The sequence below is a fragment of the Nannochloropsis gaditana genome (genome assembly GCF_000240725.1).
Source record: "Nannochloropsis gaditana CCMP526 unplaced genomic scaffold scaffold582, whole genome shotgun sequence".
NCBI classification, from domain to species: Eukaryota; class Eustigmatophyceae; order Eustigmatales; family Monodopsidaceae; genus Microchloropsis; species Microchloropsis gaditana.
The window spans coordinates 1-19,172 of record NW_005803371.1 but is presented as its reverse complement, the minus strand read 5'-3'; the positions used below and the strand labels follow the sequence as shown (position 1 = coordinate 19,172).

At 54.5% G+C, this 19,172-nt stretch overlaps 6 protein-coding genes across 6 annotated transcripts; 4 read left to right on the top strand and 2 right to left on the bottom strand.

Annotated features, from left to right (window-relative positions):
• Window positions 1-300: 300 nt before the first annotated feature.
• NGA_0208100 (protein atypical group) lies at window positions 301-3,652 on the bottom strand (the record flags this gene model as incomplete). The annotated part of the gene is made up of 6 exons (XM_005854213.1): window positions 3,420-3,652; window positions 2,785-3,178; window positions 2,453-2,540; window positions 2,016-2,232; window positions 750-989; window positions 301-625 (listed from the first exon to the last, which is right to left on the bottom strand). The coding sequence occupies exons 1-6, from the start codon at window positions 3,584-3,586 to the stop codon at window positions 301-303; spliced, it is 1,431 nt and encodes a 476-aa protein (XP_005854275.1). The 5' UTR covers window positions 3,587-3,652.
• Window positions 3,653-4,107: 455 nt separating this feature from the next.
• On the top strand, window positions 4,108-5,733 carry WEE1 (wee1-like protein kinase; the record flags this gene model as incomplete). Its single annotated transcript, XM_005854217.1, has 2 exons — window positions 4,108-5,205; window positions 5,389-5,733. The coding sequence occupies 2 exons, from the start codon at window positions 4,108-4,110 to the stop codon at window positions 5,731-5,733; spliced, it is 1,443 nt and encodes a 480-aa protein (XP_005854279.1).
• A 2,653-nt stretch (window positions 5,734-8,386) lies between these two features.
• NGA_0208400 (uncharacterized protein) lies at window positions 8,387-9,888 on the top strand (the record flags this gene model as incomplete). Its single annotated transcript, XM_005854216.1, has 3 exons — window positions 8,387-8,486; window positions 8,613-8,640; window positions 8,797-9,888. Exons 1-3 carry the CDS (start codon window positions 8,476-8,478, stop codon window positions 9,886-9,888), a joined length of 1,131 nt encoding a protein of 376 aa, XP_005854278.1. The 5' UTR covers window positions 8,387-8,475.
• A 1,378-nt stretch (window positions 9,889-11,266) lies between these two features.
• On the top strand, window positions 11,267-14,141 carry NGA_0208600 (potassium channel modulatory factor 1; the record flags this gene model as incomplete). Its single annotated transcript, XM_005854218.1, has 2 exons — window positions 11,267-13,819; window positions 13,959-14,141. 2 exons carry the CDS (start codon window positions 11,267-11,269, stop codon window positions 14,139-14,141), a joined length of 2,736 nt encoding a protein of 911 aa, XP_005854280.1.
• A 783-nt stretch (window positions 14,142-14,924) lies between these two features.
• Window positions 14,925-16,580, bottom strand: NGA_0208200 (epsilon tubulin; the record flags this gene model as incomplete). Its single annotated transcript, XM_005854214.1, has 1 exon — window positions 14,925-16,580. The coding sequence occupies one exon, from the start codon at window positions 16,578-16,580 to the stop codon at window positions 14,925-14,927; it is 1,656 nt and encodes a 551-aa protein (XP_005854276.1).
• A 164-nt stretch (window positions 16,581-16,744) lies between these two features.
• On the top strand, window positions 16,745-17,937 carry NGA_0208300 (uncharacterized protein; the record flags this gene model as incomplete). Its single annotated transcript, XM_005854215.1, has 2 exons — window positions 16,745-17,031; window positions 17,241-17,937. The coding sequence occupies exons 1-2, from the start codon at window positions 16,796-16,798 to the stop codon at window positions 17,935-17,937; spliced, it is 933 nt and encodes a 310-aa protein (XP_005854277.1). The 5' UTR covers window positions 16,745-16,795.
• Window positions 17,938-19,172: the final 1,235 nt, after the last annotated feature.

Here is a 19,172-nt window from a genome sequence, read left to right as displayed (position 1 = left end):
CCCCCCCGCTCTCCCTCCCTACCTGGAAGCGCGGCACCATGAAATCACCGGTGTAGGAAAGCATCTCGCCCACCACCAGCAGGGAGCCATGCATGGCCGACGTCTGCCCTCCCTTGCCCGGCCCGGTCAGAAGACCCACTTGGACCTGTTCATACACCTTGCAATACCAATTAACGTGGTTCAACGCGCTCCTGTTATAAGTAGAAAAGCCATCAACGTCAAGCTTTCGCGCGGGAAGACTCCGCAGGCGTGCCCCTCCACCGAAAGGGGCCGCGCGCGATCTTCCCCAAGGCCGTCGCCCTACCTAGTCGACAGCATCCGTAGGCACCCACTCAGGGCCCGCGCCGCATTCAACCTGATGATGGGCTTCTGGTCCCGTAGGGCCACCCATACCCTGTCCAGGAAATCCCCCGTCTTGGCATAAAACAAGGTAGGCGCGTTTGCGGCCAGTTCTTTCAAGACAAAGCAAGCCGCCAAGCGACGCGAGGACTGCTCCGACGACAGCCATTCCACCCCCCGGTCCACTTCAAATTCCACGTAGTCCGCGTTGGGCACTACAGAGGAACGGGCGAGGTGCCCCAGCGTCCTGGATGCCTGGAGGAGAAATTCGTATTCGATGGAGGATCTGGAGGAAGGGCAACGGGGAGAGGGGGGAAGCCACTCGGGAGGTCAGCGAAGGCCCCACATCGACCATCCTTCCCCAAGAAAACGCAGTCATCCTCCTTAAAACGTGACCCTCCAGGACAAACCGTAGTGAGAAGGACAGTTTGTTGGCGAATTTGATCACTTTGGTCTCAGTATCCGCGGAGGGGACGTCGAGGAGTTCGTCCATTGCCTCCAACCCGCCCAGCTTTTCCCACAGTGGCGAATCCGGCGCGTGAACCAGAGAAAATACTCGTTGGAAGAGGTCTTGTTCAAATCGGGCAAAAGTCTCAATGGACAGACTCCGGGAAGCGGACTCCATCGAGCTGCGAAGCTCTTTGGCGGCACTGAGGGCATGTTCGAGATCCATGATAAGCCAAAGGGAGGTGCACGCATAAGAAAAGCCGCGAGAAACACGAGGTCATTGTACTTTACACCGGGGAAGAACAAGACACATGAGGAAACACCTGACGTGCGATTGTACCACTTGAAGCCTGCACATGTTATCCCTAAACTTCTGGCTGTCGAGATGAGAATCATGAAACGTACCGAGTCCGAGTTTGGGCATCTTTGCTCCTTAGGCCCTGAATTAGAAAGTGTACTGACGAGTTTTCCATCTCCAATGTTGCCATGCTCAATTATGTCACCTTTTATCGTGCAAGAAACTGCCAAAGTCCCATCAAGAGGCGGATATCATGGCTACGTCTTTTACGCTTCAGATAGCGAGTTGCCGGTCGCAATAGTGGAGAGCTGCGTTTAAAAAACGCATGGGAAGCTACACAAAAGGCTCTTCACCTGTTATGTATGTTGTATCATGGGGAGATGTATTGGCGCCAGTTCCAGTCGCGGACATGAAAAGGGGAAACAAGGAGAATACCACGCTGTGTCGATGGCCTCAGTCGGGGACAGGAATTCCTATAACCTCCCCACTCCCCAAGGATAGCATGCATTTGGCCGCCATTTTTCTGCATGGAGCAGATCACGAACGCACACTAGGGCTTCAAATTTTGGGATTGTTGGGTGCGTAATTTATGTCTTTGACTCTTTGTTGGAGATGGCAGTTGTGTAGAATAGACGTGCAGGAAGTAATGCGTCGAAATTTGGGGAGCAACCTTGAATTTCTTAAATTAGGAAAAAGTACAGCGCGACAAAGGACTTTGAAATTTGCAAGCTGTCAATTTAATATTGCCGGTTGAAGAGGTAGCTTTAAAGCCATTTCGCTCCTTTCCTATTCCTTTGATGACCCAATCAAAAACCAAAATATCCCTTGTTCCAGGAATCCACTCCTCCTTGTTCCCCTTACTCTTTGCAGCTTCTCGACATTTCACACGAAGCTCTGGTATTCTAATTATTCTTGTAGTCAGCTTTCTCACGACGTTTTCTTCGATGAAGGCTTGGAATCAGGCACCGCTGAATCAGGTTGCTTCTCTAAGTACAAATCCAGCAACCCCTTTCCTTTCAATTTGGGGTCGAATCGAAGACTCTCAGTTACACCTCGGGCATTCAAAACAGATATTTTGGCCTCTTCGAAGCGGCGCGTCACTTTCTTCATTGCGTTTTCCTCGGAACGCTGCTTGATGCGGGCAGTTTCTGTCAAGGTCAGCGTGAAAGGAAATAAATAAAATATAGAAATGGAACAAGGACGGTCTCATTTAGACCGGGTAAGTAATAGGAAGATATTGTTTATACTCAAAAAAAGCACTATCACAAGGGGGCATGGGAGGAATATATACGGAATGAGATCGCATCGTCGAGAGGGAAAACACAGAAGGCCAGGCTCTTGCAACGCCCACCACGGATACCCACATACCTAGGGCTGCGTGATCCGCTTCGTTCATCAAAGGTTTTACATCCAAAGCGCTCTCCCAAAGCTGTTGATTTGGCCCGTTATCGTTGCCCTGCATGGAAGAGGGAGTGCGTATACGAAGAGGAAAGGAGTAATTGAGACGAAGCCACCTGCAAAGTGCTTCGTTCGCCGGAGACAATCCTTCATTTATCTCTCCCTCGTACTGATGTAAAACTCTTTTTGCCTCTTTCACGTAGAGATACCCAAGTAGTCTGGCGTGGACACCGTGCACCCGACTCCGTCACGCGTCACCACCCACACAGTAGAGAAAGGAACCTCCTCAAGCAAGCACATACCTGAGGCTGGTAGCCCAGCTGATCGACCCACGTATCGCGCGTGATTTCCAACAAGACACGGGTCGGCTTGGAAATGTGATAAACGCGGAAGCCGTAGGTCTGTTCAGGCATCCGCGCCAAGTGCAAGCGCAGGCTTTGCGTCACGGAGCGGGAAACACCAATGTATCGCACAGTTTCGCTCTCATCATACAGTGCGTATACACTCGCCTTCACCTTAGCATCAGCGCCGCAGTCGTTGATTTTACCGGTCTCATCCAAATAGGGCACATAAGGGAGAGAATCAAGAGGCGGGATACTGTCGGCTACGTCTGCATTAGCTACGGAGGCAGAAATTCTCGCTTTTAGGGAGGCATCATATTCTTGCTTCTTACGAGCGAGTTCTGCCTTCACGAAGCTAGAATTGTGGGAAGAATTTAAATGCAAGAAAGTGACTTCTTAGCCCGAAGGGATGAGGGCAAATAGCAAGAATCGCGTGGAGAATGCCGAAGGTTGAAGAAGACACAGCACAAAGTAAACAAATGGTTTTGTATCTTAAACAAACCATGCATCTGATCTTCATCTACGAAAAGTACAAGACGAGACTCAGCCAGAAACAGGAATGTGGAGGGGTGGATATTGGCCGAACAAGTACGTACTCTGCTTGATCATCCAATGAGGCTGATGTCCCTGCTTCCAATGCCGCTGTTTGGCGCACGCTTGTAATAGAGGCCATCTTCGTGGACAAGGTTGGCTGCAAGAAAAATGCGCTTGTTGAGGCATGATAGCAGCAACACACGAAAGCGACGGACAGGATGCGCGGCATCGAAGGAAGAGCAGAACAGAAGACCTCAAAAGCGTAAAATATCCGCCAAATAAATGACAATCCTGTATCAAAATCCAAAGAATAAGTCGTGAGGGACTTACGTGAAGCATTTTCTTGCCCTCTTAATGCGAGTGAGCCCCAAAACCACCGGTAAGGAACGACTTGAAGATGACGGGCGAGGGTATCTTTTCCATCATAATTAGCGACGGACGGAGCGACAGCTGACGCTGGCCGCCAGCCCCATCCCTGCCCCCCCTTCCCGCCCAAAAGCCCTGTTCAAAAAATCAAGGACACGTGCACCAATACTCAAGCATCACAATAGCCTTGACATGGCATGCGTGCACTTTACGAGAGATCTCTTGCATATGAGATCCAGATGAAGACCTGACACTGACATGACGCACTCATTGCCCCTCTATCTTTTCGAAAAAGTATTGTCACTCGTTCTCGATCCCCGGAATCTCATCTCCCCTTGCCCGTTTCTATCAACCAGTCATACTGCGACGCAGATGTCATCAATGATGATGGACCTGGACGACGACGACGGTCCGCTAAAAATGGAAGATGGGGGAGGAAGTGGCGGTAGCCCAGGCGGTAGTGACGACTATATTCTGCCCCGTCCACCTTCCCCAGGAGGATTGCAACGTACATTCACGCCTGTCGATGACTACGAAACCACCTGTTCACCATTGCCGCCCCTGCCCCCCTCTTCATCTTCCACATCCAGCGATTACAAGAGAAATGGACGTGCTAATTGCGATTTTCACCTATCACGGCCCATCGCCTCCCCTTTCTCTGGTCATAATTCGCAGCACCAGCCCTACTCCGCACCGATGGGACCTCCCCAGGCGCATCTACGGGAGAATATTAACCGAGATCTCCAACGTGGCTATGCTATGCAAGATGAACTTGGGAAAAACTATTTCTTGGATGAGAGCCCGTCTGATGTAATGGCTTTCCCTCCTCCCACTCCATACAAACCCGCCCATCCGGGCTATGCCCCGGCTTCTGCCACCAGGACGCCTTCCTCTCTCCACCGACATCCCCACGAACCGCATTCCCACCATCACCCCACGCACTCCTCCAAACGGAACGGCCGCGGCAGCAACCCCTGTAGCACCGACAAGCACCGAGGCAGCGGGGCCGGGCCAGGAAGCAGCGGCCGGCGGACTTCCCTCCATCAGGGTCATGGGCCGACCACGCCGGTGTCGCGTTTCCAAACGGACTTTGACGTTGTCCGCGTCATAGGCTCGGGCTGTTTCGGGGAGGTCTACCGTGTCCGAAGCCGGGTGGACGGGGTGGAATATGCGGTCAAGTGCACCCGTCGCCGTTTCCGGGGGCCCGCAGACCGAAACCGTTACCTGCAAGAGGTGAAGGCGTTGGCGAAAGTGTGCGCTGCGGACAGCAGCGAGGAAGTCTTGCATGTTGTTCGGTACCACCAGGCTTGGATCGAGGACGAGCGTCTCTTCATGCAGACAGAGTTGTGCGAGGAGAGCTTGGACGGGGCGCTTCGAGCCGGGGAGAAGATGGGCTTCGAAGAGGTGTTTGATTTCATGCGACAGATGCTCCTGGCTTTGGACGTGTTGCACCGACATGGCCTCGTACACTTGGACGTGAAGGTGCGAAAGTGGCTTGGAGCACCCAGGACCACAGGGGGGAAGGAACAGAGGGGCTAGGGAGGTATGGGGCGAGCTCAGGGCAGCCGGAGGGCATTTGTCCGCCCCATGACCCGTGCGTCTCACAAACGTCTTTTATATTCCCCCCTTTCCCTCCTTTGCTCCCTCATATTCCCGTTTTCCCAGCCTGGCAACATCTTTATCAAGGCGGGTGTGTATAAGCTGGGGGACTTCGGCCTGGTCGCCTCCGTCAACAGCAGCGACGGTCTGGGCGACAGCTTGGTTGAAGGCGACTCCCGCTACATGTCCGCCGAGCTCCTCCAGGACGGACCGAAGGACCTGACGAAATGCGACATCTTCTCCCTGGGGGCGACCGTCTACGAAATGGGCCGGGGCCGGGCTCTGCCACCGAACGGGGAGGAGTGGCACGCCTTGCGGTCTGGGCATCCCCCTTCTTTAAAAGGAGAACCGGCGGTTCTGGTCTCTGATTTGATGCGGGTCCTCGCCCAGATGATGGCGGTAGGCAGCTGAAAGAAAATTGGCAGGGATTTAGGGGTGCCTCCGTGATGACAGTGGTGGAGACCATCCCTTTTTAAAACAGGGCCCCACGACAGTGCTCGTTTCCATGCCATGCTTTGCCAATCGGATGCCACGCCTATTCCTTTTTATCCTTCTCATGTGTATCTTGACCACCGCACCCACATGCCCACCTTTTCACCGTACCCGGACCTATTCCCTCCCTCTACCATCAGCGCGAACCTTCTCAACGACCCTCGGCAGCTGTCTTGTTGACACACCCGCGTCTGCGTAGTAAACTCGAGCGGGAGCTGCTCCAAGAAAAAATGAAATCGAAGAAGCTTGTAAAGGCCCTGGTGCAGAACCAACAGCAGCAGAGCAAGGGACGGAAGTTGGAACGGACGCAGACTTATTGAGAGCCCGTGGGGGAGAAGGATAGAGGGGCTGAGCATCTCACACGCCAGACAGAGATGGGAAATGCGAAGGCGTATAAGAGCAAAGAGACTAAACTACATGGGATGCCACAACGTTGGGTAGGAGTGAGACGGGCTGCTCATGACACGGGCCGGGATGGTGCCTGCTACGGGATTGGAGATGGGGAGTGCAAGGCAGAATGGGACAAGTCTTCTCGATGACGTACTGACCGTTGCACATGCCCCCAAATTTACGCAGCTTCTAGCATAGATTGTTTGCATATCGAATTTATTGCTTGGTGTACACAGTTATTTCGTGGTTTTATTGGAAAAACGAGTCGAGCGAACGACATCTTAGTTAAAGTCAAGGCGATGGCCCTTCCCGAGCTGATGTTCGTCGGCGGATTGCGCACAATCCCCGGGGTTCCTTACCTGTCGCTGTCGCTGTTTCTACTATCGTTGCAGGTCCCACGGTCAATGCACACGGCAAAAATGTGTGTACGAGGGGCTTTGACAGACCGCAGTCGAAGGGATCAAGTGAAAAGTAAAACACAACGTCACGAGACGACAGTCACTGTTTGAAAGCGATGCTGTTAGGGTACATGTTGCCTTCTGGAAGTCGTACTGTTCTGTGCATGCCTGAATGCAGATACCATGCCCAATTATTTTTCTTTGATGTCGTCGCCTGGTATTCCCGTGAAAATATATGAGCTTAATGAATCATGCAAGCGAACCTCACGAGCAGCGGCACCCGCGTCCAATAATTTACAAAGGCCGTGCCCGTGTACATCGGCCAATGCTTTCAAATGAAATACACAATAATTACACACATGCTGAGGAGCTGCCACAAATTTCCCAGGCCCCGCGCCTTCCCCAACCCTTCCGTTGTCAAAGAGGTCCCAGCCGACACGTGGAACACCGGCTCTGACTCCTCCTCTGCCTGGACCAGGGGGAAGTAGGAAAATTTTGTGGCATCCATGTATGTCGTTGCTTTGTTTTTGATCCCCAACGGCCTTAAAATAATCCGTACAGACATGGGCTCGTAAGGTAGCCGCCGCCCTTGGCTCATCCCGGCGTCGATTTTCGCCGCGTGTACACCCGCACAAAATCGTTGCCCCGGCATGTCCCAGAGCTTCAAGTCGTCGAGCCAAAAACGCACGCGGCTCGCAGTCCACTCGATGCTGTAGGTGTGGAAGGCTTGGGACAAATCCATGGACGTCTTGGCCTGCCTGGCCTCCTCTTGATCGGCAGGGGATCCATTCCACACCCCCATGCGAACAGTGCTTGGGTCTTTGGAACTCACGCACATCGAGATTTCGTTTCGATAGCCATGTTGGGATACAGATTGATGCACATACAAACCTAAGCATGAGAAACTGTCTTCGCTATGATATCTTGGAGCGGCGTCAGGCCCGTATCCCATACGTGCTGTCAGGTCGATCCGCCCTTCTTGCAGGTAAAATCTGGTTAACAGGTGGCCCGTAGCTATCTCTGAATTATGATCGCATACTGCCCCCCCGTTGTTGTCCATTACAATGCGTAAACCTCGCACATCGGTCTCCAAACCTGCGCCGCTCATCGATGTATTGTAGAGCAAGTGATCGGAGCGTCGGCAGGCCAAGACCCCATCAGTGTTCACGCGGCCATAATTTTCGCTCAAAAACGATTGAACTTGATTTTGCTCTGTGAAGTCCGTCGAAAAAATGTCAGATGAAGAGTACAGAGTCGGCCCCGAGCGAAGACTTGGACACAGGACATTTTCTTGCTCAATGGAAGCACTGCGAGCAATCAATACAAAGCAAAGCCATGCGATAGATTTGATTGACAAGGAGGGATGACATCGAAACACATCATTATCAGATAGCTCTGACATGAAAGCTACAAGGCTACGTCTAAGTTGCTCGATTGAGGCGGCAAGGGAGGTGGTAGGCCGACTTCCTTGGAGTGCGAGGAGCTCGATATGGGCCGAAGGGCTTATCTTAACCCTTGTCAACAGGGACGCTGTTAAACAAGTCCGTGAGAAACTCGATTTCCAACCTGATCAATGTAAGAAATAATATAATTAGTTTGGGTTTAGCAATGGGGCGGGATTTTTTTCCTTCTCGGCGGAAGGGAGTTTGTCGGGCTTGGAAAGGAAGATACTTCGAACGACGTACTCGCTCGCGCTTGGAGTTGAGGAGTGTCGCCGAAGGGCCGCTGATTTATGAACGACCTTGACGCCTCATGTACGTTCTCTGATCAATGCTGTATGATATACAGATGCTTTATTTGAGTCTTTTGAGAAACGAGGGTGGAAGAGGGTAACCCAGACTGCCAATCTAACTTGGTCCCTGAAGCCTTCAAGATGGAGCAGAGGTAAGAACGAAGCTCGATCGAAGAAGTCACAACAGACATGACCTCACTTTTTTCATCATAACAACTCGATGACAGCAACTCACGTACAAGAATTGTAGAGGTCCGATACGATGATTTGCTGGCCAGCAAGGACTTGTCGAGGGAGATTGAGAAGGTGAAGGGGAGGTTCACGGGAGGGACATATATAAAGTACTACGACATGAGAAAAGGTCCACTCCTGAGAGCTTTGCCCGTCACTTTAGTCGTGGTCCTTTCCATGTGTTCTGACACGGCGCTCACTTTAAATTTTGATGATGACCTACCTCACCAGGCTTTCGGAGAGCACGGTATGGGCCTGTTGACAGTCTCGGGAGTCCCGGGGCTCTCTGAAAAGCGCCGTTCCATCCTTCATCTAGCTTACGCGTTCGCCTCTCTGCCCTCGACTGTCCGGGCGAAATACGAACATTCGTTGAGTTCTTATTCCTTCGGTTGGAGCCATGGGAAGGAATGTTTGCAGGAGGGACGGCCTGACTTGCTGAAGGGTTCATATTACGCCAACCCCTTGCACGACACCCCCTGCTCCGACCAGAACCTCATCGAGAAATACCCAGCGTTCCTCCATCCCAACATCTGGCCCACTGCCGATCTTCCCGCCTTAGAGCCGGCCTTTAAAGACATGGGAGGGTTGATCGTGGAGGTCGGGGCGCTGGTGGCACGGCAATGCGATTCCTACGTCTCTAGGATGTGCCCTGCGTACCCCCCCAACAGACTGGAGAAGATCGTGAGGGAGTCAAGGGTGTGCAAAGCCCGGCTCCTGCATTATTTCCCCATTATTCCGGAAGGAAAGGGCCCTGATGGTGCAGCTAGGGGATGGGAAGGGACGGGAGAGGCTTGGGCGGGTGCCAGCGAATGGTGTGGCTGGCACAATGACCACGGTTCACTTACGGGGCTGACGTCGGCACTCTATGTGGACGAAGAAGGGGAGGAAGTTGATTTTAGCGATTGCTTTGGCAAGGGTGTGCATGGAGGGTTAGAAAAGGAGGAGGGGGGCCTCTTCGTGCTCAGCCGGAACGGGCAGGTGGTGAAAGTCAACATCCCCCCCGACCATCTGGCCTTCCAAATCGGCGAGACGGCCCAGATTCACTCCGGAGGCTTGTTAAAAGCTACTCCACACGCGGTCAAAGGGACGACGTTGGCCAAGCGAAGGCTCAGTCGAGAGACGTTTGCGGTGTTCATGGAGCCGGAGATGGACGAGTCCATGACTATGCCCGCAGGTCGATCGCGCGAAGATGTCACCCAAAAAATCGGTGATAGGATTCACGAGAAAGGGGCGCATGTGCATCTGCCCTCTTTGGACAGTCGATGGGAGCCAGGCATGTCTTTTGCCGATTTTACGGCCAAGACACTCGCGAGCTACTATTGATTGTATGCTACCTTTCAAAAATTAACTAAGGAGCCGAACAACCTCTTTATGAACGACAGCTCCTTAGTTACTTTTTACATTTATTCTTGTGCCACATGCTATTGCAGCCGACCTGCTACGTGCCTAATCGCGCACATGGGATGGTATCATGAGACAGGAGGTCAGGGGAAAGGGGGAAGACAAGCTGCCACCGCAGGGCTGCCGCTCCCTTGATGCTGCCTCAGTGGAGAAAAATCATAAAAAAGCTGTAAAACAATGATACAACTCCCTCAAATGCGACAAGGCCTTGACCTGCCATATGTCTCGTGGGCATGGAATATGGGCTTGGGGTATGGGCGTGTCTGCGTGTTATGTGTGAACCGACCCTCTCCTCTCTCATGTTATCTCCCTAATATGAGGGAGAGAAATGCTCCCCGGCGATACACACCACTACGAGGGGACGTGCATGCACATGGGCATGCGACTTTCGGCACCACGCGACCCTGCGAGCGTATCCTGTCGTTCCCGGGACATTACGTCCCCGTGTAATGTCGTTGGTGCTTCCATGTCGCTCAAGACGACTCGGCGAGACTTCCAGTACGGGGGCCCAAGCTCTCGAAATTGAACCCATGAATAAGGATGGCTTGCTCTTTTGAACCAGGCCTGGATGGCTTCGATGCCTGCGTAACGATTGCGAGGATGCATGCTGGAGCCGTCGACTCCTCATTTTTCTGATTTTTGCGGTGCCTGCTAGTGGGGTCTGCGGGAGTGTTTTATGCCCGCTGTCTACTTGTCCTTCACTTTACACGCCCACGGACATTGTAAAACGTATCGAAGTGACCGTCCCTCTCGATGCCGCCATCCTACGATTTAAACCATGCTGTATAGAACGCTTGCACAAGAAATACCTTAATTTCCAGAGAGATGGTATTGTTCCAGCTCTTATAATTTTCTAGTGTGACGAAGCGAGAGCGCCCATACACATAGGCAAACTCGATGTGATATTTTCAAAAGCCTCCGTGCACCAAATTGCAACGCTCTTGCTCATGCGGACTAATTAGACCAATCTCTTACAAAATATAGGGCCAGGGTCTTGTGGACGCGCAAGGTGCGTCGAAAGCCGTGTGCAGTCCTTCCTGAGCCCATCCCATCTTTCCTCCTGCGCCGTTTTCCTCTGTAGAGCGAGGCCAAAGTCGCTGTATCCCTGGAAATTTCTGTGCAAGTCATGGATAATCTTCCGTTAGATTTGTTGTCCCGTACGCTGTCCTTTCTTGACGGGGAGTCCTTGCTCACGTGCGCGTGCGTGTGCAAGGACTTTTGCCAATTGACAGACCATCGTTCATACTGGGAGAATGCAGCTTGGCGACTTTTCCCCCATTTGAAGGAAACCTACGACATCATGCCATACAACGGAGACTGGAAAGCTTTGTTTCAAGACCGGAATCGGCGCAATCGGTCCGCTGTGTTTGAATGGACGGTCACGGACTTCCTCTCCAACCCTGAGCGGAGATATTCCCCTTCCTTCCGCGTCGAGGACTACACCTTCAAAGTGATCGTCGACCCTGTTGGGAACCCGAACGTTTATTTTCTCGAGCCTGGTGTGTCAGTCTACCTGGCTTGTTCACCGGCAGCTCCTCTTCCGCCGTCCACCGCTGCGACTGCCGCACTGGCTGCCTCCGTAGCCGCCGGCCTACCCATCCCTCCCGTCGCCGAGGCTCTGGTTCAAAACCCCGGCTTTTCGGAAGCCGTAGCCGCGGCTACGGCTGCTGCCGCGACAGGGATGCCCACGGGCCTGAATCCGAACCATCACATGGAGGCGGCTGCGATGGCGGCGCTGAGTGGCTATGGTCATGGGGGGGGGATTGGGTCTCCTCCGGGGGACTGGGAGTGTTGCTGTGCCTTTTCTCTCACTGCTTGCAACCAGCAACGCAAAGGTCGGAACGTGACCTGGCATTCCTCCATGCTTAACGATCGTTTCCACAAGAACCGGAAGAATTGGGGAGTCCATTCCCTCTTGCCGGTGACTAAACTTAAAGACCCAGCCTCCGGATTCGTGGTGGACGACGCACTCAAGCTCAAGGTCCGCCTCCGCCTCTTGTACCTGACCGTAAAAGTGGTGCGGAACGCCCACCTGGCCGCCCACGAAGGCTTTGGGATCATGGACACGGGGGCTGAGGCCCCGGCCGGGGCGGACGACAGCCTCACGTACGAGCTTTTCCATTGCACGACCTTGACGGCCTTCAAGGAGATGTTGGCACGTGACTTGGGCATGCCTTCCCCGGAGCATTTCCGGCTCTGGGTCTTTACCCAGCCATGGCCTGACACCATCCTGTGCCCGCGGGAGATTCTGACGAACGCAGGGGGCAGCAGCAACAGCAGTAGCAGCAACGGGCAACCAACCCCAACGACCGCGCCCCCGGTGGCACAAAACCAAAACCCCCACCAGCTCAACCCCAACGCCGCGGTGACTCCTCCGCAGCACACGCCGTTAGCTCCCTTGGCACCCGTCCCTCCCACGGTGCCCGCCCCTCCAGCCGCCCCCCTGGCCGACGAAGATGCTTCCGCTGTCACCCTCTTCTCCCTCCTTCAACTGCACATGGACGGTCTCGGCGTCGCCAGGGTCTGGGCGGAATGCGCGGAGGATGGAGGCTTTGCCTCCACACCAGCCTGGACCAGTGGCACGGCGGCCGTGGAGGAGATGGATGAGGAAGAGAGGGACGCGCCAGAGCTCTCCGTCCTGATGGCCACCAGCCAAGATGAAGGGCAAGGCAGCCAGCCGGACAAGGGAGAGAACTCGAGAGGGGAAGCTGACGGATGCCTACCCGATATACCAGGACTGCACCAGTGTCAGGCCCATCAAACGCTCTCACCTGTGGCGTTGATGCCGGACTCGCGTGACCTGTGCCACCAATCCCATGCGGCCCAATCAGCGGCCGCCGCTACGGAGGATCCGGCCGCCCTGGCTGTCGTTCCCCCTTGCCCCATGCCCTCCCCCGATATGCACGTGCTGGTCTTCCTCAAGTGGATGAACCCTGTCTCGGGTCGAATCGCCTACCTCTCCCACGCGGTGGTGACGCACCGCACCCTCCTGCGGCACATGTTCGTCCTGGTCGGGGGTCTTGTGCACAGGCCTCCAGAGACCTTGGGCGCCCACATGGAAACCACGCCTGCCACGTGGCAACGCTGTGGCCAAGGAATGCACCGGATGATTGCCTGTCCCCTTCCCGCGCAACATCTGCGGGGGGTGGCCCGTCCTCGGGATAACAATAGGGAACGGCCTGAGGAACAGGCGACTCTGCGGGACATCGGGGTCGAGAATGGACAAATTTTGACCTTTTATGTGGAGGGCATGGAAGCTGTTGTGGAAGGAACCTACCGCGGGTACCTGGAGGAGCTCTTTCACGAGGCCTGCGTCATGTACTACGGCCAAGACAGCCTACAAGCCGCGGAGCGAGCGCGCTCCTTGATGTGTATGGACGTGGAGGATGAGATGGTCGAGGAGGACTGTTCCCAGCAGTACGTGGGAAAAAGCAGCAGTGCCGGCGATCAAAAAAACGAACGGATGGGAAAGACGGGTCCATCTCGGGGAAATACCAAGAAGGGGGTGACTGCCGCGGGAGCAACCACGGAAGACCGAGAAGGCACGGCGGGGGCCCTTGCCTGTTTCCTTGCCCCGCCCGCCTTGGCCAACGCCGCTTTATTTTCCTCCCGCCCTCGCGTCCGCCCACGTCGAGCGTCTCCAAAGTACAGCACCTTGAAATTGGAGCAGGTCGTGAACCTGTTTGAACGCTTTGGCTACCAATCGTTCCGCGTCCGCAACGTCTATTACCAACACAAGCACATGAATGCCAGACAAACGATGGACTACGTGATCCAAGGCCGGCACTTGGGCTTCTGTTGCGACCGTTGTGGGGCGACGGACTTCACAGGGCCTAGATACAAATGCTGCATGGTACGTGTGGAAGCCTCGTTCCTTGCGCGCGGACGGGACGGGAAGCGACTTGTCGCCCCTTTGAAGCCTTCTCCGGCACACTCGATGCCTTTCTCTTGCGCCTTACCGTATATCCTTTGACCATTTTTCTTCCTCACAGTGCTATGACTACGATTTGTGTGGGAGCTGTCAAGAGCATCCGCAAGCGGCCGCACACAGGTACAAGTATGAGCATCGCGGATGGCGCCGTGAAAACCAGTTCAGCGAGCACTCCAAGAACCACAGGATGCAAATGATTCTCCCCGTCCCCTACAATCTGCGAAGCTTGTCGTTGCAGAGGTAGTCAAAAAATCGTGTCGGACACGAAGCGTGTTCGAGGTCGTTCACGTGACGCTCGTGGGGGGGCAGTTGGCGATTGACTCGTGGATTTAGGAATTGGGGGTGCACCTTGTAATATTAGAAAAGTAGAGAATAGGACAACAAACCACTTCGTTAGCTAAGCATTTTGACTATCAACAGTCAAGAGCACTTCTTCGGGTACCTGCCAGCGCTTGTTAGAAAGCAAGAAACACTGGAAGTTGGAGGAGCACATTTTACATGGCACGCAGCAGGATGCAAGAAAGCAAGCAGCGGACGAATGTGCACGTTAGAGAGGTGTGTAAGGCGACCAGGTTGGTAATGCATTTTAACGGACAAAAGACCACTTGGAAAAGAGAGGGTGGAAGATGAGGCGTCGAGGGTTCAGGAAAAAGAGGATTTCGACAGGCTCTGCTACCTCTAGATCCTGAAATCTTTGCGTGGGGGTCGTAGAGGGAGGAGAAAGTGAGAAGAAAGTTGCCAGATACAAAGGTGAACAGAAAGAAAACATGTGTGTATGGAAAAAATCAGGAATGCTGTGATTCCTGCCCGTGAATTCATGTGTTTCCGCATCCATTAGGCAGAAGTTATTGTGTTGCCCTTCAAATATACTTTTGCGTCGCCTTTTCGTCAACTTTTGCGTCGCCTTGACGTTACTATATATTCTCAAGTAGCAGGACCTTAAAGGTCCGCCATTTTCCGATCGCGGTACGGCCTGGTAGGTCCCAAATGTTCTCACTTTGCTCACCAGCCCCTGCTTAGCACCGGCTCAAGCAACAAGCGAGCCCGCCCCACAGCCTGTCACCCTCCTCCCTACCGCTTTTCCTCTCGCTCCAACCCCGTGGTACTCCTCGATCAGCCCGCGCAAGTCCTCCCTCGCCTCCTCCAGAAGGGTAACGTCCATATATTCGGCGTAGTGATGCACCATCGCCCGGCGTCGGTAAAGCTTCTGAAACCGCCCGAGCAGACGCAAGAACGTGCTAGTCACGCAGCTGTTGTTCGTCAGAGAAAGCAAGGAAGGTGGAGGGGGAGGCCCAGAGGACGTTGGGGAGGAGGAAGAGCCCGTAGCTTGACAGAGGCCGATTTTAAATCCGTCCTTGTTCCACGACGCCATGTTCATTTCCCGCTGCAGTTTTTTGACGTTTTCTGTCACGTCTGCAAGGGAGAGCTCCTGTCCCCGAAAGAGAAGGGCGCACGCCAGGACGGACCCTTGCCGTGGATCGGCACGCAAGAGCTGATTCTCCCGGGCGAAGACTTTCGAGCAGATTTGACGCAAATGGAGAGAGGCTGCGGCTTGAGCACTGCCCAGCGGTTCCCATTCCTGAGCATTGTTGCGGGAAGTACCGGTCGACGAAGACAGGCTCAGGCTGGACATGAGATAGTGCAGCCGAGGGTAGGGGACGAGGTTGGTGGTGATCTCGTTGAGATCCACGTTCAACTCGCCGCCGAACCGCATGGAGGCCGTCAGGTCCAGTAGCAGCCTGGCCACCAAATCGTTCATGCCATCGAAACCACACGCTGGCCGCTCGGCTGCCTGCTCCAATCCACCGGCTGCCCCCCGCAGAGCGGCTGCAGCTGGAGCCGGTGCGGCCGTTGGTGTGGGCCGCGGCAGAGGCCGCATTTTTCCTTCCTTGGGCAATCCCACCGGAGGGCAGGGAGGCGCGAGTAGCCGATCCATGGTCGACGGCCGGTGAAACCCCGCGACCGTGCTGCCGGATCTGGTCACCCATGGAAAGGGGGCGGCCAAGGTCATCAAGGACTGATTTTCCACGGGGAGAACACAGTCCGCGTGCGCCGTTAGTTGCTGCAGAGCCAAGACGCTGTTATAGGGCGAGGTGACCACGTCGTCATCCTCCGAAGGAAAAATAGCCGTTACGAAACGGTGGACTTGCGGAAAGTCGTCTTCCAACAATGTCAGTATGTATGTGCCGAGGCCAGAGCCAGTTCCTCCTCCCAAAGAATGCATCAGGAAAAAGGATTGCAGTGAGTCGCACAGCTCTGCCGCCTGACGAACAGCTTCCAAAACACTCTCCCCATATTGCGGTCCATAACAGTGATGGCCGTGTGCAAAATTATTTCCCGCCCCTGAGACGTCTGTTAATGATTGATGGCTGTCAAAAAGTCCTCGTAAAGGTCCTCGAAGGGTCTCCGTGACCGGGCCCTCCTCCATGTCTACTAATACGGCCCGCGCTTTTAGAGCGCCAGGTTTGACAATACGATCCCGGACTTTCCTAGCAGTCCCACATATCAAATCATCGTTGTCGTGAAGATGAAAAAATGAAGACATGCTGTCCGTAAATTTCAATTCACCGTGGTCATCGTCCTCGTCGGGTTGGCAATGTTCTTCAAGGGCCTGCTCCCAAAAGCGTCGACCTATCTGGTTCCCTGCCTGGCCCACTTGCAGCGTGATGACTTCCCGAGGCATTTTCCCAGGAAATCTATTCATGCAATGACAAAATTGTCATGTGAGCGAAAAACAACAGGAAAAGATGCATGAATTTTGGATGAGGAAAACCTGGGCGGCCAGGAGGTTTTAGCGATGCAACGTCGTCATGTTGCATACCAACAGCATTTAATCAGTCACATCTCACGCCAGGTCAGGGAGGAGAAGCATTTGCGGCAAGCACCGTGAGGCCTGCGATGATGGTATCAAGCCGCGTCGACGAAGAGGAGCGCTTGCTACCATCGGTGGTTGCTGTAGGACTCATGTCTACGCCACATACGGTGGAGGACAAGGAGGAGGATGACGTGCCTGTCGAGGTCCGGGAGCATGTAGGCGAGCTCGGTCGGCATTACAGAGCGCTGAGCAAACGCCACGTCTCATGTTTAAGCTTGCTGGCTGCGGCCCTCATATTTTTGGAAAATGACGACGTGAGGTGAGTTCGTCGACGGTCGTTGATTCGAGGAATAGAATCTTGAGCACACGGAGTGGAAGGGAGGTCACTATGGGACTGAAAGCCAAGTCATTACAAGAAAGGCCAAATCAGACATGAAGTAGCAGCACTCTATGGTCCCATCCTTCTTTCATCCAGGTTGTCCTCTACATGCTCTGAAACACAAGATCTCATCCCTCTCCTCAAAACAGTTTGCTCCTGAAGAAAGCCTGCCTTGCCCTTTTTATCAGCTCATACGCCGACTACTTCATCAAGCCCTCGCCCCTTTTGGACGACGTGACGGTACGCCTGCACGTGGACGACCTTATACGGCCTGTCTCTGACAAGCTCGTCTGGTCATCTTGCGTGTACGGTATCGCTGGCGTTTATTCCCTGTATTTGGGACAATACGCCTTCGGGACCTTGCAAATCGTCACATGCGCCGGATCCAGCCTCTATCATATTCGGAAGGAGGCTGTCTTTTTTAACTTTGACAACACCTTTGCCTCTTCCCTTCTCTTCCTCACCCTGTATGCGGGGTGTATGGCGATCCATGTGCAGGACTGGACCCACTGCTTCGCCACCGTGGTCGGTCTCCCGATAGCCGTCTTTTTGATCGTCTTCTGTGGCATGCCCGCCTCTCTGGCCCGGGAGCATAGACACGGCCCCGGGTTCCGGCAGTGCGCGGGCCGCCAGTACGATGATTGGCACACGGCCTGGCACTTTGTCTCCGGGGCAGGGACGGTGGTGACGGCGCATTTCTTCCAGAAGCATTGGCCGGGTCTTCAATGCGGGGGCTCCAATTTCGGCGTCTTGCCCCACCTACCCGTGGTTCCAACGGCCTGCGTGGCCTTGGCCTTGTCCTTGAACATCGTCGGGAACTGGGCGGGTGTCATGCCCGTGTGCTAGGAGGGAGGGGGAGAGGGGGGGAGGGAGGAAATGGCAGAGGAGGACATGGAATGGGGAAGAAGAAAGGGTTTTCAGGGCCACCTTGTAGCTTGTCTGCCCGGTAAAAGGGGGAGAGGGATGGGCGAGAAGAGGGGGAAAGGAGGGGCAGTGTAACGTAGATAGTGTAGATATGCAAAATTTTGGAATCCAGGATCACTTTCATTTCTCTGCCAAGGAGCTCAGGCAGCACAAAGAATCGGAAGCAGGGAAGATCACACGATCTGAATTGTCCGAGGTAGATCCATACTGTTTTCTTCTTTCTTTTGTGGTGTCGAGACCATTCAGTGTTTTTGGTAAGTCTAAACGCCGTGATCGTCTTATGTACAGCCCCCCCCTCCGCCCCTCCTGATCCTCAGCCATACTCGGGAAACGCTTCCCGCAGACGGCTTCCCATCTCTGCCCCCCCTACCTCCGGCTCCCTCAGCCAGATGCCCACCTGCGCATCCATGACAAGGCGAAAGGGCGGGCCGTGGGGAATACCAGGGAGGACCCTTCGCAAGCCTTCTCCATCCAGCGGAGGGGCTTGTAGGTAGATCTCTGACAGCCCCGCGGATTGGATGTAGTCGGATACCTGCAAGGCCGCCTGTCGGTAGGAGAATTTCCCCTCCCCTTCCCCCTCCCCCCTGACCGTCCCTCCCCTCTATCCCGTCCTTCCCCCCCGAGCCCCCTGTCCTCACAAACGAGGCACTGCCCATGGTCTGCGCCCTCGTTCCTCCTTCCTCCTCCCTGATGCTACATTTGACAGCCGCCAGCAGCAGGGCGGCTCGCCATAAGGGGCCAACCTGCAGCATCAACCCTCCTATCTGCTCCCGTTTCAACCGCGCCTCCATTCCCCCCTCCTTCCCTCCTTCCCTCCTTCCCTTCTTGCCTTCCTCCAGAAAAGGGACGAAGCCATCCACGACTTGATGGAGCAGAATCAACTTGTCCGCGTCCTTAGCCTTCATCTTCAGCATGCGGGCGAACACGTAACGACTCACTTCCAGCGGCTTCTTGTTTAAATTCAAATTCAACTTTTTCCCCGTCTTTTCCCGGTACCTAAGGTTCGCTAACGGCAGCAGCAAAGCCGCATAGAGCGCCAGGCGCACTTCCGCGGGTGACAGACCCCAATGTCGGAACCGAAGGCCCAATTCCATCTCCTTCAACGCTTTTAAGCCCAGCGGGAACCACTTCCCCCCGCCCTCCCCCCCCCACCTCCC